General features: G+C 41.1%; 1 protein-coding gene across 1 annotated transcript in view; it reads right to left on the minus strand.

Annotated features, from left to right (window-relative positions):
• The window catches only part of LOC110988093 (uncharacterized), a 104,554-nt gene that overhangs the window by 19,792 nt on the left and 65,336 nt on the right, over positions 1-19,426 (minus strand). The window contains exons 81-109 of the mRNA XM_087145536.1: positions 18,766-18,974; positions 17,889-18,184; positions 16,668-16,762; positions 16,398-16,568; positions 15,779-15,959; positions 15,284-15,450; positions 14,498-14,625; positions 13,837-14,074; positions 13,217-13,397; positions 12,316-12,562; positions 11,993-12,113; positions 11,683-11,861; positions 10,783-10,942; positions 10,217-10,441; positions 9,930-10,018; positions 9,254-9,371; positions 8,568-8,758; positions 7,809-8,007; positions 7,078-7,184; positions 6,198-6,375; positions 5,018-5,722; positions 4,529-4,798; positions 3,807-4,079; positions 3,199-3,489; positions 3,007-3,110; positions 1,939-2,154; positions 1,121-1,295; positions 476-624; positions 231-347 (exon numbers count right to left, since the gene is read on the minus strand). Coding sequence (XP_087001662.1) covers positions 231-347; positions 476-624; positions 1,121-1,295; positions 1,939-2,154; positions 3,007-3,110; positions 3,199-3,489; positions 3,807-4,079; positions 4,529-4,798; positions 5,018-5,722; positions 6,198-6,375; positions 7,078-7,184; positions 7,809-8,007; positions 8,568-8,758; positions 9,254-9,371; positions 9,930-10,018; positions 10,217-10,441; positions 10,783-10,942; positions 11,683-11,861; positions 11,993-12,113; positions 12,316-12,562; positions 13,217-13,397; positions 13,837-14,074; positions 14,498-14,625; positions 15,284-15,450; positions 15,779-15,959; positions 16,398-16,568; positions 16,668-16,762; positions 17,889-18,184; positions 18,766-18,974 — 5,780 coding nt within the window. The remainder of the gene's footprint in view (positions 1-230; positions 348-475; positions 625-1,120; positions 1,296-1,938; positions 2,155-3,006; positions 3,111-3,198; positions 3,490-3,806; positions 4,080-4,528; positions 4,799-5,017; positions 5,723-6,197; positions 6,376-7,077; positions 7,185-7,808; positions 8,008-8,567; positions 8,759-9,253; positions 9,372-9,929; positions 10,019-10,216; positions 10,442-10,782; positions 10,943-11,682; positions 11,862-11,992; positions 12,114-12,315; positions 12,563-13,216; positions 13,398-13,836; positions 14,075-14,497; positions 14,626-15,283; positions 15,451-15,778; positions 15,960-16,397; positions 16,569-16,667; positions 16,763-17,888; positions 18,185-18,765; positions 18,975-19,426) is intronic.

A 19,426-nucleotide genomic window follows, 5' to 3' on the forward strand; every position in this document is an offset into this window, starting at 1 on the left:
TTGCTTAGTTACTTAGGACACAACTTGCACTAATACCCTGTTTTCAATGGATAAGAAGGGCACACAAGAACCAGTCTATTCCAGAGACATTGGTAGCTATTCAAAGCTTGCCCATATCATCAGGTATAGTCTGAGGAATTGAAATTATGTTCATGTAAAATCAGATAACTCAGTGTACAAGACTTTGTTCCAATTGAACTCTAAAAGGCGATACCAGCAGTTATACTGACCTCATATTCAGAACTCCTGACAATCTGCGCATTGATGATGTAGGCGCCAGACAGCATACGCCGCCCCCTTGTGTCCCGCTCCATCTTCAGTGTCGTACTCTCGTCCGATGTAAACACCTGGACATTCAAAAGCAACATGGAAATGAGGGATAAGATAACTAAGCACGAAAATACCCGTAAAGGTTTTACACGCATATGAATGAATAGTGAGTTTTTAAGGTCCAGATTAAATTCATTCAGCGCACCTGCTGTGTCTGGTACTCCAAGTCCCATTCGTCTCGTTTCACATTCCACAGTCCCTTGAAGTCCATCGCTGACCACTGTGGATCAGTGAAGGGAACATCTCTCAGTGGACATGGTGGACCCTCTGGGTTGGACAAGTGGAGGATGGTGCCTGATGTACAGAAAAGCAAACCAATAAGTGAATTGTAATTATAATTTTCCATTCTGCAATTAGTGTAAGGAGAATTTTAGGATATCGAAAACTCTGAAACGGGCTTATACGTCTGCGTAAATGTAACCACTTCCTCTAAAATAAACTGTACAACGAAACTGTGTACGTGCTTGCCAGGCTTTAAAAAGATTGGTATTAGGACAGTCAATGAAGTGCAAAAATAAAACGAAGGATAGAAGACTGTATAGCTGTGTAATGAGCGTGTTTAAGAAGAAGAAGCCTCCTTACAAACATAGGCGTGTAACAACTCATGACCACTTGGGTCTAATGCACAAAACGTTTAGGGTGCGAAGTCAATGCTGTAACACATCGGCGTCCTCTCTACTAGATATTATTACCATATAGGGACAGATAGGGGAGTTTTTAGGGTAAAGTCAGGCCATTTGGAGTAGGCAGTGAGCAGTAAAGAATCTCATTATGAACAATATGAACTTACCAGAAACTTGGCTTCTGTCTCCGCTGTCAGTTATGTCCTTCTGGAAGTCTGTTCCATCAACTACCAGTCCGGCTTTGGGCTGCGACGAGTCGACAAAGATGGGTCCCAGTTGAGATTGGAAGTTGTCTCCTGCATGGTTAACCGCTGACAACTGAACAAAGTAAGGTTGGTTTCTCTGTTGAGCAAAAAAAATGTAGTGCATCGTAAATGCATGGAGCTAGTAGCTTTTGCAGGTACATCAAAATGGACAGATAAGCGCTTGAATGAGCAAACTGAACAGCAAGTATCGTGGCAAAAGTGGTAACACAAGAAATAATAAAGAAGGAATAAGTGGCATAACTCTATGCGAAGGGTGGGGTTGGAAATCTGTGGAATGCCTGCCCCTTGAAATATTGAAATGTACAACTATGTACAAGTCACCTTTCTTCTACTTTCAGTGCCCATCTTGACAATACCGGGTACATCCCCAGGTGCCCCCTCAGAAATTTCATGTTTCGAAGGGTGGAAATACCAACAACAGAGGCTCATTATCTCATCCCAATCCCCCTATTTCACAGGTTCCTTCCAAATTTCAATAAGAGGTTATTTTGAAACAATTTAATGCTGAAGAGTAATTGAGATTGTTGCAAGTTGATTGTGTGGCTAGGACATGCAGTGTACGTTGCATACTGAAGAGAAGCAGGCGTTAACTGCCCACTTGGGTGGGGCCGACAGGATCAGTCTTATAATAAGTAAATGACTTGATTTATTTAAGAACCAACTACAATCCGTGTTTTCACATGTGTAACACAAAACAAAAGCGATGAGACTTTACGCACCTGTAGGTTCAGGTCCACAAATGTAAAATCACTGATGTTAGTGCCAAGTACCAGCCAGTCATGGTCAGGTACTGGTGACAGGTTGTTGTCATCCCTGATGTCACAAGATGCAGCTTGCACAAGGCGGAGGTTGAAGAACTTGATTCCACTCTCATCATCCCTGTAATCCTCCCAAACCACCGACACTGACTCAGTGCTGTGGGTGTACGCCACAGGCTGCAGATCATGAAATTAGTTGGAAGTCAACAGATTTACGGAGTCACACTTGTAGCCAAACGGCTGAGTTACGAAGGAGGGGGCTACGTGGTCGAGCAAAAAGGCATCCAGGGCCTAAAGGAAACTCAGGCAGCCGCCAAGCAACCCATGCTGACTAGATTACTTCCGTCGTCCAGAGTTTTGATTTTAACGGAAGGACGGGGAAACAGAAACTGGAAAGAACTCTCATACCTCAGGAGTGAATGAACACCTAATGGTCAATGATTGGAATCGAACCCGGGCTACCGTGGAAAGACAATATTGTCCTCACACACTGCCACTCGTAACTATCCCATGCTGATCTGATACCGGTAACCATGGAACCAGAGCAGCGGATGGGGGTTGGGTGAGCAGCTGACAAATTTTGTTTTGTGTGCATCCCGATCTTCCCCGTTCGAAAATGTTGAATCCCCCTCTCAATCAATTCTGATATGTAAAAACTGACTGGAAAAGTATCGATAGGTTTTACTGCTTAAATTTCCAGAAAACTGCTCTGACCAGCACTCTAACACCGAGCTTTATCAACTCTCTTTGTGGTAGATAGTGTTGTTTGGTTTGTGTTTTTGTAAACCAGAAAAAAACCAAAACTCTCATCAAGAGGCTCCGTGTCCCTTTCTGACAGGCACGATGGGAAATTTCGGGTAATAAATCTAAAACTGGACGTGGATGTACTGCCATTTTGTCTTTACTTACGCATCTGTGTATCGTATTACAGCCTAAGCTAGAGAGATAAACATCAAGTATCGGATCAACAGATAGAGGCACGAACAGTAACGGGAAAGGTGCATACACTGTCTTCCTGGCAACACTAACCATGTCATAGAAAGGTCCGACTCGCAGTCGACCCTCGACTGGAGGCGTGACATCAACAGAGAAATAACTGGTAGAGGAGTTACACTGTCCCCCTTCGTTCATTCCTGGAGGGAAAAGAAGATACCAATTTATGGTTGTGTTCAGTGAAATGCAGCCTAGGTAAAAAACCCAAGAGGAACAAGGTTCACTCACCCACAGCAGTTGCAAAGTAGGAGCCTCCCTGCGTCAGATTCAAGCCTCGGACCTCCACGTAGGTGTCTTTGCCGACAAAGTGCATCTGCCTCACGTCGAACGTTGTCAGGGCCTCCTTGGTACCCAACAGCATATCCAGGCAGTCCATGTCTTCAGGTGGGATGGAGGATGGGGAGGGTTCACCCAGGCCGACGTAGTACAAGAGGATGGGGAACGTGGACTCAAACTGAGCCCACTTAAGCTCAACCTCTGAGACAGAGTTCACGTATTTGGGTACTTCTACCTCAGTTCCTGAAGACAGTTGGAAAAATATTCGAGAAAAAAATTATTACCTTCATAGGTATAATTACCTAAAATAATTAATAAGCACTGTAGATCTGCTAGATTAAGACAAATCCAAGCGAATAAATTAGCCGGTATTGTTTATTTAGAGACCGAGAAGTTGAGATATTGAAACAATACCTTTTTTTACAGAACCACACGCAAGAAATGATCAACTGCATAACCCGGAAATATATTTTCCAAATTTGATAATATCAAAACACGAACCTTGGAAAAATATCTTTACCAATGTTACACGTTCTAAAGGAAACTATGGAGATACCCACCGTGTACTTTGCTGTCTATACCAACATTGATCCCTGTTGATGTCACCTCAGCAGTGGCAAAGCTGGCGCTATGTGCTCTCACCGTCACATAATAAGTTGAGGCTTGTGCTGTTAGGTCTAGGTTAGTGAAAGTGACTGATGTGTTCAAGCCGACGAAGGTGAAGGGCACCACATTGTCTCTGGTCTTAGGGTAGCGGCGGTCAGTGCCGACTGCAGCCTCATAGTAGTCAACGGATTGCTCTGTGAGGTGGTCTTTGGTAACTTCAGCATTTCCTGGATAACATTGGATAACATCAGGTGATCATATTCATGTGAACTTAAACACATTCTATAAACATAGGAAGATACTGCTACTGTGCGGATTCACATCTCATTAACTGAGTCTTCATTAACCCAAACCCCGAGGGTGTATGTAAAAGCATATTAAAATCAGAGGATTTGGGACTGTTAGGGTTTTAAATGTATTTTCGTACTAAAAGCCACGTTATATTAAACTTCATTTTGTTATCCTACTCCGTTTGTTCCAAAGAAATATTGACATTACATGTGAGAAACCATGCAAGTCTTGTACTTCAACTGCATGTCTTCATAATTCTGAATCAAACATCTACATCTTGTCAGATGAAATGTCAGTTAATGGAAGTTCATCACATTTCAAGTCAAAAACAGAAGGTCTCTATATCCTAGAAGGTATCTGTCGATATATTTAAGTTCACACATACCTGTGTGATGAACAATTTCCTTTTCTGGTATTCCCTGTCCAAACCCCCTCCAGCTCGCTGATATGGTATCTGTCTCTTTCTGGTAGGTGAGATCAAAGCCCACCAGAAGACCATCATACACTTGGCCGGGTATTAAGGGGTCTCGCTTCACAGTGACACCATCGGATCGGACTGTGATCTCCAGGCCGAGGGCGTTAGTAGCCCGTACAATGGTGTAGTACGTCTCACCATCTGTCATTTCAACATCTGTGTTTGTGTCGGAAGTTCGCTCTATTTCACGGTAGAAAGTGCAGGTGTTAAAATTGGTAATGAAATTACGAGAAAGCACGTTTTGTGTTCACACGTTTTGACAACAAAAGTTTTGCCGACAAGGAGAGGTTACCAACACATGATTGGAGCTGCACTTAAAAACAAAATATCAAAAAATAGGATTTGGCTAAAGTGTGGATGGTCTTAGACAAACAATTTTGCAAAGTCTGTATCATTTACCTAAAACATCTGCGAATGGCTGAATCTGCTGGCCGTCAATTCTGTATATGGCCCACTCATACTTCTTAAATGGACAGGGGTCTCCACTGAAGTCCCACGCTGCACTTATTTCACGCAGTGATGTCTGGAAGTCCACGTCATCAAGTTTGCTGTCAGAAACGCCATCTTTGACCTGGAAGGGTCGGAGTGGTTGAAGGCCGGCACTGAACCGGCTGATGTAAATGCCATTGGACACTGCAGTGCTGGTTAGACCGGCTTCATTGTAGCCCCTCACTGTGGCGTAGACCTTACGGATATCACTTAGGTCGATGTTGGTGATGAGTTCTGATGTCTGATCCTTATATACCTCGTAGAAGGATTTGACCTGAGATCCCCCTGGTGTGGTTCCCAGGGCAACCTCGTACTTGGCGATCTGTGTTTCTTCGTCAGTGAACGGGTGCCACAGGATTCTCAGCTGAGTGAGTGATTCCAGACACTCGCCATCCAGGCGTGAGCATTCCTCCTCGTTAGTACAGTCCCATTCTGGTATACTCACCGGATTACTGATATTGGAGGTGTGTACTCCAGGCAGCTCTACCACCAGGCCATATAACGGGGGAGTATCGTCAATCTCAATAGGTGCAGAGAATGCCATAGTGCTTTGATTGACAGCATTGAAGGCCTCCACGGTGACATAGTAGACTTTGTTGTGAATGAGATTCAGATCTGCCAAGTACAAAGTTATCTATTGATAAATGAGTCAATTAACCTTGTTAAAAACATAAATTGCTTCACCATTGATAGACAACTTTCTGTGCGATGGGTGATTATGAATTTTTGCAAATGAAATGAAGTACTGCAATTCACAAAGATTGAAGGTAGGGATTAAAGCTTGCAATCCGAAGGACATAGAAACCCCTTACCTGAGGTAAATTTGAGTTACGGTTCAGGACAATCTAGTGAGGCCCTTGTCATAACCATCGCATTGAGGGGTTTGTTCCCAAGGCTGGAGCCTCAAACAACGGACAAGGTTATAAAGCAGGTTACTATTCCCGTACCGTAGATACTATTGTAAAAAGTATTATAAGGAGAAAACCGAAGGGACATAAAATACTTTTTTAATTGTAACACTAGAAAATCCTCCTCATGCTCCTATCATTACTACTAACCAAACTAAGAGAAATAAAAAACCCTCCCAAACCTCTGACACTGTAGTGCATGAAGTAGCCAGGTAGATTCTTAGATTCATATGCATCTTCTAGACCCCGGGCTGTCCCAACGAGAAACCTAAAGTGATCAATTGCGGACTCGGCGTCAAGGAAATCAGTCCAGCTACACAAGATAGCACCATTAGCGTGGATGACGGCAGGACACTGGACCTAGTGACAGCAAGCAGGAAAAAATACAATACTCAGCCAATCATCAAATCAAGGCCCAATTTCAAAGAGATATGTTCAAATCAAGGCCCTATTTCCAAGAGATGATATGCACAAAGTGTCACTTACAGCAAAAGGTATGTGCTAAGAGAAAAAGAGTGATCATCCAAAATATCACACGATATATTTACTAAGACTGGTTCTCATCTGGTTTTTGCATAATCACAATAAAAATTAGTTAAGAAAATCGTAGTTCTTAGTCCCACGAGAACAGGGGTCTGAGTTTGGATTGAACGATTCATGGACCACATTAGAATACAGTTGTAATTATATATGTCATTTTTAGGGGAAAATCCCTGATATGTAACCCCTACATTCCAATGCACATCCAAATTAACGTCACTGGAACACTTTAAGCTCAACAGCGCTAGATATATGACAATGAGCCCTAGAACAAGCTGATTCCTTCAAAGTGTCTTGGAAGATTGAGCAGATGAAAATACCATGTTTTCCGTTTTTGCTCCGTACGGCACACATTTCTGATTTCATGAAAAACAGATTTGACTATCTTTCGTATGCAAATATTGCAAATAAAGATAAACAATTAATTCCTTTTTAGGCTTGAGGTTGGGATTCAGTGACGGAGATAAACAGGGGTCATCTCCCAGAATTCCTACTTTGCGACGTGACATCTGACAAACTCACCTGACCAACACTAGGTGGGGTGTTGTCTACAGTCATGATGGTAGCATGTACAGTCTTCCTCAGTCCAACACTGTTGACTGCCTGCACACTTAAGATGTTAGGGAACCCTGCATCACGCAAAAATTATTGTTCCAATTAGAGCAGAAGGTCAAGGTGATGAAAAAGTGCTCTCTAAACACTGAGACATAAATGATCGAAACATGAATTTATCAGCACATTGTTAAAATAGAACATGTTAAAGCTGTTCTTATTAGCATTTTCACGAGCCCCTCAACACTGAAGTTGGAAACTAAATATCCAGCACATAAAAGTGAAATAGTAACAAGACAGTGAAACAAAAGCACGTAGCCATCCAGACGGGACAGACGGAAAACAACGGAGGGGGAGCCAGTCAGTTAGCCAAGCAATCATCCACCAGGACGAAAAGAAATAAAGGAGCAAGCAAGCCATCCAATTTATATCAAGAGGAAAACGACGAGCAAACCAGGCAGTGTTTGCCATAAGCCAGTGAAGGAACCCGAAGGACAACTACATGAAATAGGGAAGCTGTAGGCCAGTCACGAGCCCCCTCATAAGGAGGCAGGACGTCTGGGAAACAGGGAACAAACCAGCCATAATACCTCCCTCTCTAGACACTTCAGCTACCCACAAGAAGACAGGCCTGGACAGAAACCTGCCATCCTTCTATTACTATGAGAGCTCAACAGGATCAAAGCTACTTCAAGCTTTACCTATTTCAGCAGGACTGATCAGTGTGGGTGGAATGTAAGATCTATTCGTTGACGTCACGGGGAAGACATCAGCACTCCCTGGGTACTGCCCCATAGAGAAGTATGTTGCAATGATATCACTCTCTCCTTCCTGAACATCCCACATGCCATCAAAGGAGTCTGTGTTTGACTGGAACAGATTAACTCCACCACCTAAGCTCTGTAAATGGGACACCAAGAAAGGCATAATTGGGCAACAGAGAGTCTTTACCGTTTTGTCAAAAGTGAGAAAATTTTTTTAGTTTGGTTGCAGTATCCTTTCTCATATAGAACACCATTTGAGGTACACCACCTCGTTATTGAAGATACAGATGTGATGTAAAAACCAAACAGTTGTCTTAAAGAATGCTTACAAAGGATAATAAACAGGGTTTCCCAGTGAAATACAGAGTGCAAAATTGTTATCTCTAAGAGTCCCTAAAGAGGATTCACTCTGTTTTCATATGAAAAATATGATTTTATATATACCCTCGAGGGTTAGGGTTAATCTTGAACCTAAGCCACTTTCAACAGCGTGGTACAGTTGCTTAAGCATTTAATTATAATGGGAAAGTTTTTTTCCGATTGGCTCAGTTTTAATAAAAAATTCTCTCAAGGACTAAGAACAGAAATATACCAAGGGCTGGACTGTTCCAACAAAAGCTTTTAACTCTCAAGACGAGAACTTATTCTATTTGCTCCATTTGTTCCAGGAAAAAGGCGGCGGGGTACTCCACTTACGAGATCAACACGTGTGTCATACTCTCCAAGATCCGTGATCACAATCTCTGGTGGAGTAATGTCCACTGTGAAACCACTTGACGTGGACTCTAAGACTTTGTCTCCGTTCGTGATGGCTCGCAGCGTGCTGTAGTAAGTCACACCGTGCTGGAGGGGCAGAGGTGACTGGGCCTTGCCACTGCCTGCTAATCCTGGAAAAGAAATCAAAAGTCTTGCACTAAAGAGATCTTAGCATGCAGAAAACGATGTGGCTTCTCACAAATCTGGCTCTACAAACAGGAATTAGGACAAAAGCATATTTCATTTCAAAGTCTGAGTACAGAAATATACAAAAAATATGATACAAAACGCCTACTGAACAAAAGTAATATTTACAAATTTTCAAGCATAAAAAAATTAAAGAAAGGGGGCTCAATATTAAAAACCTGCAGAAACAGGTCGCAATATCATTTCACTGAGCCCCTGTGTGCCTCTTTCAAACCAAGAACTAAGGATATATGGGGGCAGACTTGGTTATTACTCATATCTATTTGCACCTGAAATGGCAACATCGACTTGTTAATTCCTCATGAAGGTGGTTTCACGGAAGTTCCGATGTGTTATGTAACTTGGAATGACAGATGTTTGCACCTTGAAATAAACTGAAAAGACTCGCCTAAAAACTGTAAATGCTTTAAAAATCATACCTTGCACGTCTACATCAATGCCCGGCACTATGCCATCAGAGGTCAAAGGTTGGATGTCCTCACCTCCAGGGGTCGTACCCACGGCCCATTCGTAACGTGATATGCCATGCAACTGACTCTGTGTTCCACGGAAGTGAGATCGAAATGTCCTTTCTTTACTTTCATATATAGATATAATCCTATTAATTGTTGAGTGATTTATATTGAAGACGAAACCATTTTCAAGATTTCAATTGTGTTCTGTTCTAATCAGAGTTATCGCTGTCCCAAACCGTTCATCAAACCCTTAAATGAAATTCCCTAAAACAACGTCCATATGTCTAGCTTTCCCAAAGTCTTTCCAAGTGAACAATATTTACATATTTTACCAACACTTCCTGTTGCAAACAGTGATTCTACCGTACACTTTCAAGTTGTTATCTGTTCACAGCTTCAGTTGCACCATGGTCCTGCACACGTGCAGTAACATAAAATGATAATTTTTGGTACCGTGAAATTGAGGGGAAATTTATAATGGAGAAGTCTAGCCTAGGAATCACACACGCACACAGAATATGAACACTAGCAAAAGAGCACCTAACAAAGGCATGCAGAAAATCTCTGTCAAACTTCCAAAGCCTTTGAAGACAATTGAAAACGTAGTGAAAAAACACTCTAGTGACTATAGCAGTCTCACCTCAAAGTCATCGAACATGATGGTGACTGTAGTTCTTTCGTGCTGCGCGTCGGTGTCCTGTTGGAAGCTCGAACCATCATTTACATAGCCTATACAAAACGAAGCAAAGCAGCTTGTATTCATCTCCACAAATTACTGCCAAAGCTTTGAACTTTCCGAAATCTTTAAACAGATGTTTCAAAAAATTGTTTAAACGGGAAGCATACAAATCCGTGCGTAAATGTACAGCACAAATACATTAGACTATTAACATTTGGGGAAACTAGTTCACAAGGAGGATGACCCACCTGTCTGATCCTCATCCACCACCCTGATTGGTGAGGCGCAGATGACGTCACTGAAAGCCCCCGCTCCATTCTCACTCTTGACGCACACGTAGTAGACCGGCCGGCATCCCTCAATAAATGCCTCTTCGCTGCAGGTGGAAGGGTCTGTGAGCTGGAGATTCAGGTTAGACAAGACACCGCTGCTCTTGGAGCCCATGGAGGTGAATGGTTGGACGTCTTCGGAATCTAGACAGAATTGAGAATTGTTTATAAAGTAGAAACAAATATAAGATCCAAATTCAGAAATTGCCAAAATGTCTATTTTTCGAACCGTACCTTTATTTTTATTAGTTGATTGAAATGACCAGTAATTTCCAAATGAATAAGGAAAACTAAGAGCGTGAGGTAACTTTTTATCAATATTTGAAAGAGAAGAAAACAGTTCATCAGACAATTCAAACTATAGCCCTCCAAAATACCATCAGCTCATGAAAAAAATCTTTTGGATCATGCCATGGATCACATTTTTCCCACGCTGAAACGTTTCAGCAAAACTTTCCTTGAGAAAGCTTTTATGATGTACTCACATGGTGTTGTTCCAACTGCCACCCAGTAGCTCTTGATGCCACTCTGTCCATCTGCAGCTAGCCAGGATGCTTGGATGGAGGAACGACTGTTCTGGTACAAGTAACCTCTAAAGATTTCTTCAACCTCCCCATCCAGGTTACCGCTTCGGACAAATCTCATCTGCGATTGAAATCCACATAGAATCGACACAGTTAATTTCGGTATAACTTATATCCAGCAAAGTCACTTATAAGTTTGAATGGTCACCATGGTGATAGACAGTAATGGTACATAATACAGATTTTCACTCCCAGTCTCGGAGAGTTATGTATAACAAATGACCAGTAACTTCTTTGCAAAAAGGCTCAGGTGTTAAGTCTACTGAAATGGGTTAGCCCTCTTGGGGATCGAAACGACAGCTGTGAAAGCAAGCCGCTATAGACTGGTGAAATGCTGTTACAAAAGTACCTGTTCGTGAAGAGTTAGGTATCTACTGTAGTATGTGCTTCTTTTCAGTGTATCATCAGCCTTTACAAGCATTACAGTCGAGACAATAACAGAAGCGGGCGCTAGATAATCCACACAACACGCAACAAGTATCAGCCTGAAGATTAACGGTGATGTAGGAAAGCTTTTGTTGCAGCTCACTTGAAAACACTTTGACTTAAATTCAAATGATTTTGCTGGGAGTACCACAATTAGTTATGATCATTTTTCAGTGTGTAACCACATGGAAGAGAAACATATTTTTCTCCTTGCATGCGAATATTAACAAAAATTTGGATGCATTAAAACAGGAAGAGCAACAGAAGTTTTAACACACGGAATAGCTGACCACAGAGGAAATATCAGTGGCTTACCTACTCTTTTGTCAGCCCTAGAATCACTCTGTTTTGGATGTATCCAAGACTGGTACTTACCACAGGGGGACTGGGATCAACCTTGACGCCACTTGTTTCATGAGAGGCAACTAGTTTTGCTTGGTTTTTGGCTTTGACTCGTGTCACATAAAGAGCTCCAGGACGCAGAGTCAGACCCTGTTGAACATGAGACCTGGTTGTGATATCAGAGATCAACTCAAAGCTGTTCGGGTTTCCATCTAAGCAAATAATCAGAAACCAAACACACAAATACTTAGAGTTACAGACAGTGATCTTAATGTAAAAGCAAGTGACAGTTCGGAAATAGAAAAGGATTAGAGTAGAACACCTCAAGGAAGCACAAACTCACCACTTGGGAAGATTTTGTGCTTGTTCCCCTGTCTCATCTCATAGATGGCCAACTCAAAGGACTCTATGCCAGATTCATCATCAAAGTAGTCCCAATGAACAGCTAGACTGTCAGAATGCCACTGCAAATAGAAAGCGGAGACATGATGCAATAGTATTAAAGCTTGTAATCTTTTCTCATCATGTCTCACAAGAAACTTCACAGCCCTTTGTCCCAGCTGTTCGAGATCAAGGCATCAGAAAAATGACAATGGAAATTGCCTGAAAGTCAACCTCTTTTGTCAATATTCAGTAATGTTTTATTGTCGTGCAATCCGTACTCACCTGGAAATCTGGGTCTTCTCCAACTACCAACCCGTCTCCCAGATTCCGCAGCACAGGTGGGGTAAGGTCTATCAAGAAGCCATCGGTAGGGGTATCAATGTGATTGAAAGCCTGGTTGATAGTGCGTAGTTTGACATACACCTGATCCTTGTGATGGAGATGGAATTGGTGCCACTCAATGGAGGATGTAGCACTGCCTACTGACTCTGCCTCATGGATGACCTCAAAGTCACTTGTGCTATTGAAGCTAAACATTGCCGAAGAGTTGATAAAAGTTAGCATAAAGATTTTATACAAATCCATATACGTTCCCAGCAAATACCAACCATCTTCTACGGAATTTTTACAAAAACTCTATAGAATTACTATAACGTTTCTAGATTTCGGTCTAAAAATCCTATGGAAAATCTTTAGAATACATTTAGAAACTTTTATATGCATTCACACTGTTCGTACATATTTGAGACTGAATTTAGAAAAAGGTTGATCAGATCAGGAGGTTTCTAAAGAAAGCCCTCTTCTCTGTAGAGCTCTTTATAATATATTCTTGGGATTTCTTTAGAAAATGTATGCAAAAAGAACACTCTTTGAAATTTGGTCTTGGTCTGAAATTGAACAACTGTCGTATTCAAATTAAAGAGTGTTGTTGTAAGTTGGGTCCAACATAAGTCCCTGCAAACCCACCAGTCCATTAACCACCATCAATTCAGTCTACAAATTATTCAAAGGAAGTGAAACGAAAATGCTCTGTCGTATTGTTTATCTTGTTACTTGTAACTGATTTTAACTCGTTTGCGACTTCATTAGTAATGGTTCAATCCCAACGATAATTTGATATTAGTTGAAAAATATTGTACATAAACATTCATTTCGAGTGAAAATCTACAAAAGCCATCTTCACCTGCTATCCTGCTTGCGATATACTGTCACTTGGTAGTCTTTAATACCAGAGTCTGGATCAGAGAATCCATTCCACTGAGCTTCCACAGTGGCCGGTCTTGAGGAGAAGTCCAGATCTGTAGATCCAGGAAGCAGGCCATCATACACATTTCCTTGAATTGGCGGAGTGAGGTCCACAGTCACTGACAAGGAGAAAATTAAGATGTTTATACTTTCAATACTCAGACGAAGGAGATGCAATTCGATAACAATTATTTCCTGAGAGTTGACGCCACAGATTTTTTTTAACATCAGAGGAATGAAATTGACAGTCGCTAAGATGTAAAATATTAGCTTAAATATGTCAGTGTTTTTGGTGATGAAACATAGGCATTACATTGAAATGCGACGACAGAGACTGAATGACCGTATTGTTGACAACGATGAAAGAAAAATTTGTGGTCATTAATGATCATGATGAGGTTGGTGATGAAAGGGCTTGATAGCAATTGCCACGAACAGGATGACTATGGTAAGAATTTGGATGATGAAGGTAATATCTTCCAGATAATCACTCGCGAAAACTTGACTCAAAAATAAACAGGACTGACAGTGACTTCAGTAATTAATAAATATAACTACCTCCATTGGATGAAGCGGTCACATTGAGTTTATCATATCCACCATGGAAGGCTATGAGTGTGGAGTAATACGTCTCCCCGTGCTGCAGGGTCACATAGCCAGAGCAAGAACCATGCTCCTGACGAGACACTTTGACAAAGTTTACCACATTAACGAGACCTGGTTGAGTACCAACCCCCCACAGGTAGGAGAAGATCCCAGACTCGGGGTCATACCAGTTGTACCAATTAGCACAAATCTATTGAGTTCAAAAGAGAAAGCGATGAAATTGCAACCTCCTGCTGTGCAATTAGACAATACTGTTTATTGGTAACGATTAGTCACCAACAACCAATAAAGGGATAGTTAGGTAAATTGTAGCAATGGCATTTCTTTGTCACATCTGTGACCTAGGATCACATCCTGCACAAGCCGATATAATTTTTTTTTACATCCTTTCAACGTACGTCCGCTTCATTTTGTCTCCACATTCTATGCCTAAAATTCTTCAAGCCTCCTTTGGTTGATAAGGACTCCAGACGAATCCTTGGTTTTACTACGAGAATAAATTTAGATAAAGTTGAGAGGGTTGAGGATACAGGGTTAGGGAATCCTCAGATTTTACCCCAATGATTACCGTTCCTGTTTGTTTATCAGTTTTACTGTAAGTCAGTCTCATTACCTTGTTTTTGTCCTTGGTAAATACAAGGTCTTGTCCAGCGTACGGTCCATCGAACAAGTCTCCAGCAATAGGTGGAGAATCATCAACTAGAATTGGCCTGTCAGCATGGTCTATGGTTCGCAGGTCAACTGCAAATATTAATATTGACGGTTATCAGCATAAAATAGGATGCTCAGTGCAACTGTTTATCTTTTTGTTACTTTGTTGGTTTAGTTTTCTTTTTGACAATTTGATATTTTTTTCTCAAGGTGCAATCAAAATGATTTCTGCTTTACAATGACCTATAATCGGGAGAAAATAATGAAATATGACTGCACTGCAGACTTGTTGTTACTATGTGGCATAATATCTATGGACAATATTATAGTGATCTGTAGAAAATAATTGTTTGTACTGAATTTCATTTGCAAATGAATATATAAAATATAGTACTTGAAACCAATAACTTTACCAAAAGTGGTGTTTTGCAATAAAGTTTTAATTTTAACACTGAACTTTGCATTTGCATAAGTTTGGACACAGTGTATTACTGCTTTGACCATGTAGGCTGATCAAAGTACATGATCAAACATACCTCCAAAAAGATAAAAGGTAGAAAACGCTTCAACTCAAGCAATATTTATTAAGAGTGCTCACTGATGATAACTTTGCTTGCTGATTAATTCACAGGGCACAAGGCTTAATACGCAAGGCTTCATGAAACCAGTTGTATTGCATCAGGCAAAACCCACTGAACAACTCCAATTTGGTGCATTATTGGAAGTCGGCTCCTTAATAATGTGTTACCGTTGTTAACTGCTCTGACTTTAACCCAACAAGGTATGCCAGGCGGTATCTTGAAGTCCATGATAAGCCATTCGACCACAGCGTGATCCTCCCAATCGCGCAGCGATTTGTCCCTGGGAGTCCTGCCTGCTGCTAGGTGATACTCAAACAAATGGGACTCAGGATCGCTGCTCGAAATTAAACAAAGGAAACTAGAAACGTGTTGTGATGGAATTTTAAGTCTGGAAAGCAATAATTTATAAGAAAAAGTCGGCATATGTACGGTACTACAATACATTCTACAGCAATTGCTGAAACAAAGCAATGACGTATTTCTGACTTTGCGACTAGCATGTCAGCCTGAAAGTGAACAAAATAAAGCTCTCAAAGCAGAATCAACGGGCTCATGCGTGGTTTTAATTTCCACGGGCGAGATTGACGTTTCCGATTAAAGTGTGATGATTTGGGTTTCCCTGTACGACGAAATTTCATTGAATCTCTGACAAAACTACTCACGTTGCGTTTACTCGCAAGCCAATTCTACCAATAGACGAGTTGTAAGTGATGTCGTGAATGCTGTAAATTACGGGTGGAGTGTTGTCAATAACAAGAGGGTTGCTGTGACACACAGTGAGTGCCATAGGACCACCAAACTTCACCTTGTTGAGAGCCCGCACAGTGATGAAATAGGCCCCATCTGACGCATAAGTGAAAAGTAATTCGGGTTTTCAATCAGAATTCCTATCCTTAAGAGATTTGTTTAGTCTTGTTTTAATCGCTGCCCTCCCTAAGCCTCTCTGGGCCATTTTCGTATTTCAACTGCAGATGTAACAGGGGTACAAAGAAAATAAATGGAAATTTTGTTTGGCTATTAAGTTAATGAAAAGAGCATTGAAACTTGAAACAAAACCACGGTTTCAAAATCTTAGTAGATCGACAATTTCTTTTGATTGGCTAAAGGCTGCAAAATAAATAGAGCAAAATGTTGTCCACGCAAAAACACTCTTTGAATGCCAACCTGTCGGGTCAAACATGTTTCACATTTAGCGACAATATTATGAAAGTATCATGTAACTTACTAATAAAGTTAACATCTTAGATAAAACTTCCATTGTGGACAAAGAAATAGACCTACCTGGAAGATTGACGTTGACAACGAGTCCCTGATGGGTCCATTCCGACTCATCGAACAGGTGAGCGTGAGGGTCAATATGCATACTGACGTCATCGCTGCAGACATCATAGCCAATGGACCAGGTGTAGCCATGGATACCGGTCTCATTGTCATGGATACCCTCCCAGTTGGCTGAAATAAAACGGAAATTTTACGCAAGAGAATGCCAAGTAATCGGTTCACGATGTACAATGGATACCTTCCTTCCTGGCAAGACCCCGCCTCCCTTACCTGCCATGAAGGTATTGCTCCGTGTGTACAGCATGTCCACTAGTTCCTCGTAGCCGTTGAAAACTGTCATAGACCCAGGACCATCAATGATATAGCTGAGGGTAAAGATGTGAGACGGGAGAATGCATGGGAACAGCTAGAAAATGCAAACAAATTGATTGAATACCTGAACGTAGATATTTGTTGAAGAGCGCTCAAGACGGCGTCGACTAAACATTAAATATGAATAGGCCTACATACTGTTTAACATTCCCACGCTTCTGTGAGATTGATTGATTGTAATTTGTTAAATGGGCTAGCCTAACACAAGCCTTTGCTTTTTAGGGTTTTTGCCCCTCTTCTTGTCTTCTTTATGATTATTTATTACATTTTTTTGGTTAGTACTTTATGCCTTTTTAATACTGTATTACGTAGGCCTATCGCTATCATTAGAAGAGGAAATAAATGTCTGAAATGTCAATGTCAATCAATTCCGCGACTTTTTGCAACCTCAGATGACAGCTCATCAGCGAGCAGAACGCAACAAAGACAAAATTTGTCTTCCTCACTTATTCTAAAGTGCAGACTGGATGTATTCCAGACTGATACAGGATCACTACTCTTAGGCTACTGAAGGTTTCTATTTGCGTTCTATGTTTAAACTTTGCTCCTTCTAAGAAGGGTACGAAGCCACCTGACTTATCTGAACAGAGATATCAGTGACACTATGAAAATCTTCATCTCTTAAAAATCCTAAATGTGCCTTTTCCCTGGATTTCCCATAAAACATATCACGGCGTTTTCAGCACGTTCAGAAAGACAATTTGCCCGCGAAATGGCCCTTGAAAACGTTATTTGTTTTGATGACTTTGAAAATCGGGTCACTTTACCATCTGTTACTAGCAGAGGTAGCCTAATGTTAGAAACTGAGATATTAAAAGATTTCAAACACATAATCCTCCTTATTAAGCTTATGGCGTACTGTAAGGGGGTCATTAAACTCCCTGAAAATCCCACAAAGATTAGTCAAATCAACCTAGGTAAACATCCTTAACACAATCCTTCGGGAATAATTTAGTCACAAAGTGATACCTTACTGTAACAAGCATTTAGGATAAAATGTTGGTTTTGTTTTATTCATCTGTTAGTCTTGTCCAAGAGCTTAAAAGAAAAACATCTCCATCGCCCCCGTTTACTAATGACACTGACAAAGTAATAGATACTTGTCGCTGTGATTCCTACCGATGGTTGTCCAGCGGTGTGTCTTTAATGCATCGTCTCTCCCACTCCTCTGGAGTGAACTTCACACATGGCTCAAGCACCACTTCGTCCCTAATCTCGTTCATGATCAACCCCGGCGCAGGAGGCGTGAAGTCTGCGATGATGCCGACAGACGAGATGATGTTCTCATAGCCAACGTAGTTGAGGAGCTCTATATTGAAGTAGTAGAGGTGGTTGTGGACGAGTTGGAGCGATTCGTGACTGGACTCGACGGCGTGGCCGACGCCAAGGCGCTCAAAGTGAGAGAAAAGTCCTGACTGATGAAAGACAAGAACCGAAAGACAGGAAATTGACAACGAATAATCCATAATCTAAATAAAATAGTTTTCATTCGACCTTGTTCACAGGCACCATCTGTGCATGTTTACTATTTGAAAATTGGCTTCTTATTATTGTTGCATGGAATGAAAGCAAGAAACACTGATAAAAATATTTATTGATATGAGGAAAAAGTGACTCAAAAAGCAAAATTGAAAAGCGACATCGTGACTCAGGAAAAGATTCATCCTTCAGGTAAAGGCTGTCTAAAATATTACAGAGCTAATTTTTGAGCTGAAGACTTTACAACAGTTACTGGCTTTGCCCTCCATCAAGACGTCAATAATTTAATACCACTGCGACATTGGATTTGAATCAACCACTAGATCACACCCAATTTTTCGGCCAAGTGGAAGAGACGTTAACTGGAAATCAGGAGGCTACGAGTTTGAGTTCCACCCTGGGCAACCTGAACCTCTTTTTCGCAGAAGTTCCTTTACAGTACAGGGCAATAGGCCTAATAAGCGAAGGGCTGACCCAAGAGGTTAAAAAAATTACTAATCGAAACTTCGATCTATACCTCGTGAATTTCGATCCCATGACCCTCAATCTCCTCCAACAGTTCACAGGTGAAGTCCTCATAGTTGTAGTTGATACTCAGGCATTTGGTCTCCGGGAGAGCCAAACAGTCCCGTGCACAGAAGTTGGGATTGCGGTGGATGATGGTTGATGTCGGCTTAGAGATGAGGCGGCCTTTCTTAGCCGCAGTGAAGTAGTGGAAGTCATTTACTGTAACAGAATGGACGTTATGTATAATAAAGGCTTAATCTGTAGGTGAAGAAATTGGATAACACGTTTACAAATTAATTCAAAGTCAACATCTTGACTTTGGATTATAATCTATAAGCCATCCTGGTTTATGTACATTAAATCTCTTTCAAACTCTTTAATTTACCATTCTTAGTCGCTCTTAGTCTTAATCGATTCTAATTCAAGATATTTTAAATCTTGTAAATCATAAAATATAAATAATATTTCCATAAGCATACATATCTGATTCATTTGATATTTTGGAGACATCTGGTAACGTTTATGCCAAATTCAGGCTTTAAGTGTGAATGGTGTGAGTACTAGCCGTACGAACATTTGTCAAATTAAATGTGGATCCATGTCCCTTTTTTCGTCTTCTAATTTTTGTTGGTCAGCTGTGATACCCTTTTGGAAGAAAGTTTTTCTGTATT

This window comes from Acanthaster planci, linkage group LG14, assembly GCF_054643075.1.
Source record: "Acanthaster planci isolate LZ-2023a linkage group LG14, COTS_SCS, whole genome shotgun sequence".
NCBI lineage: Eukaryota > Metazoa > Echinodermata > Asteroidea > Valvatida > Acanthasteridae > Acanthaster > Acanthaster planci.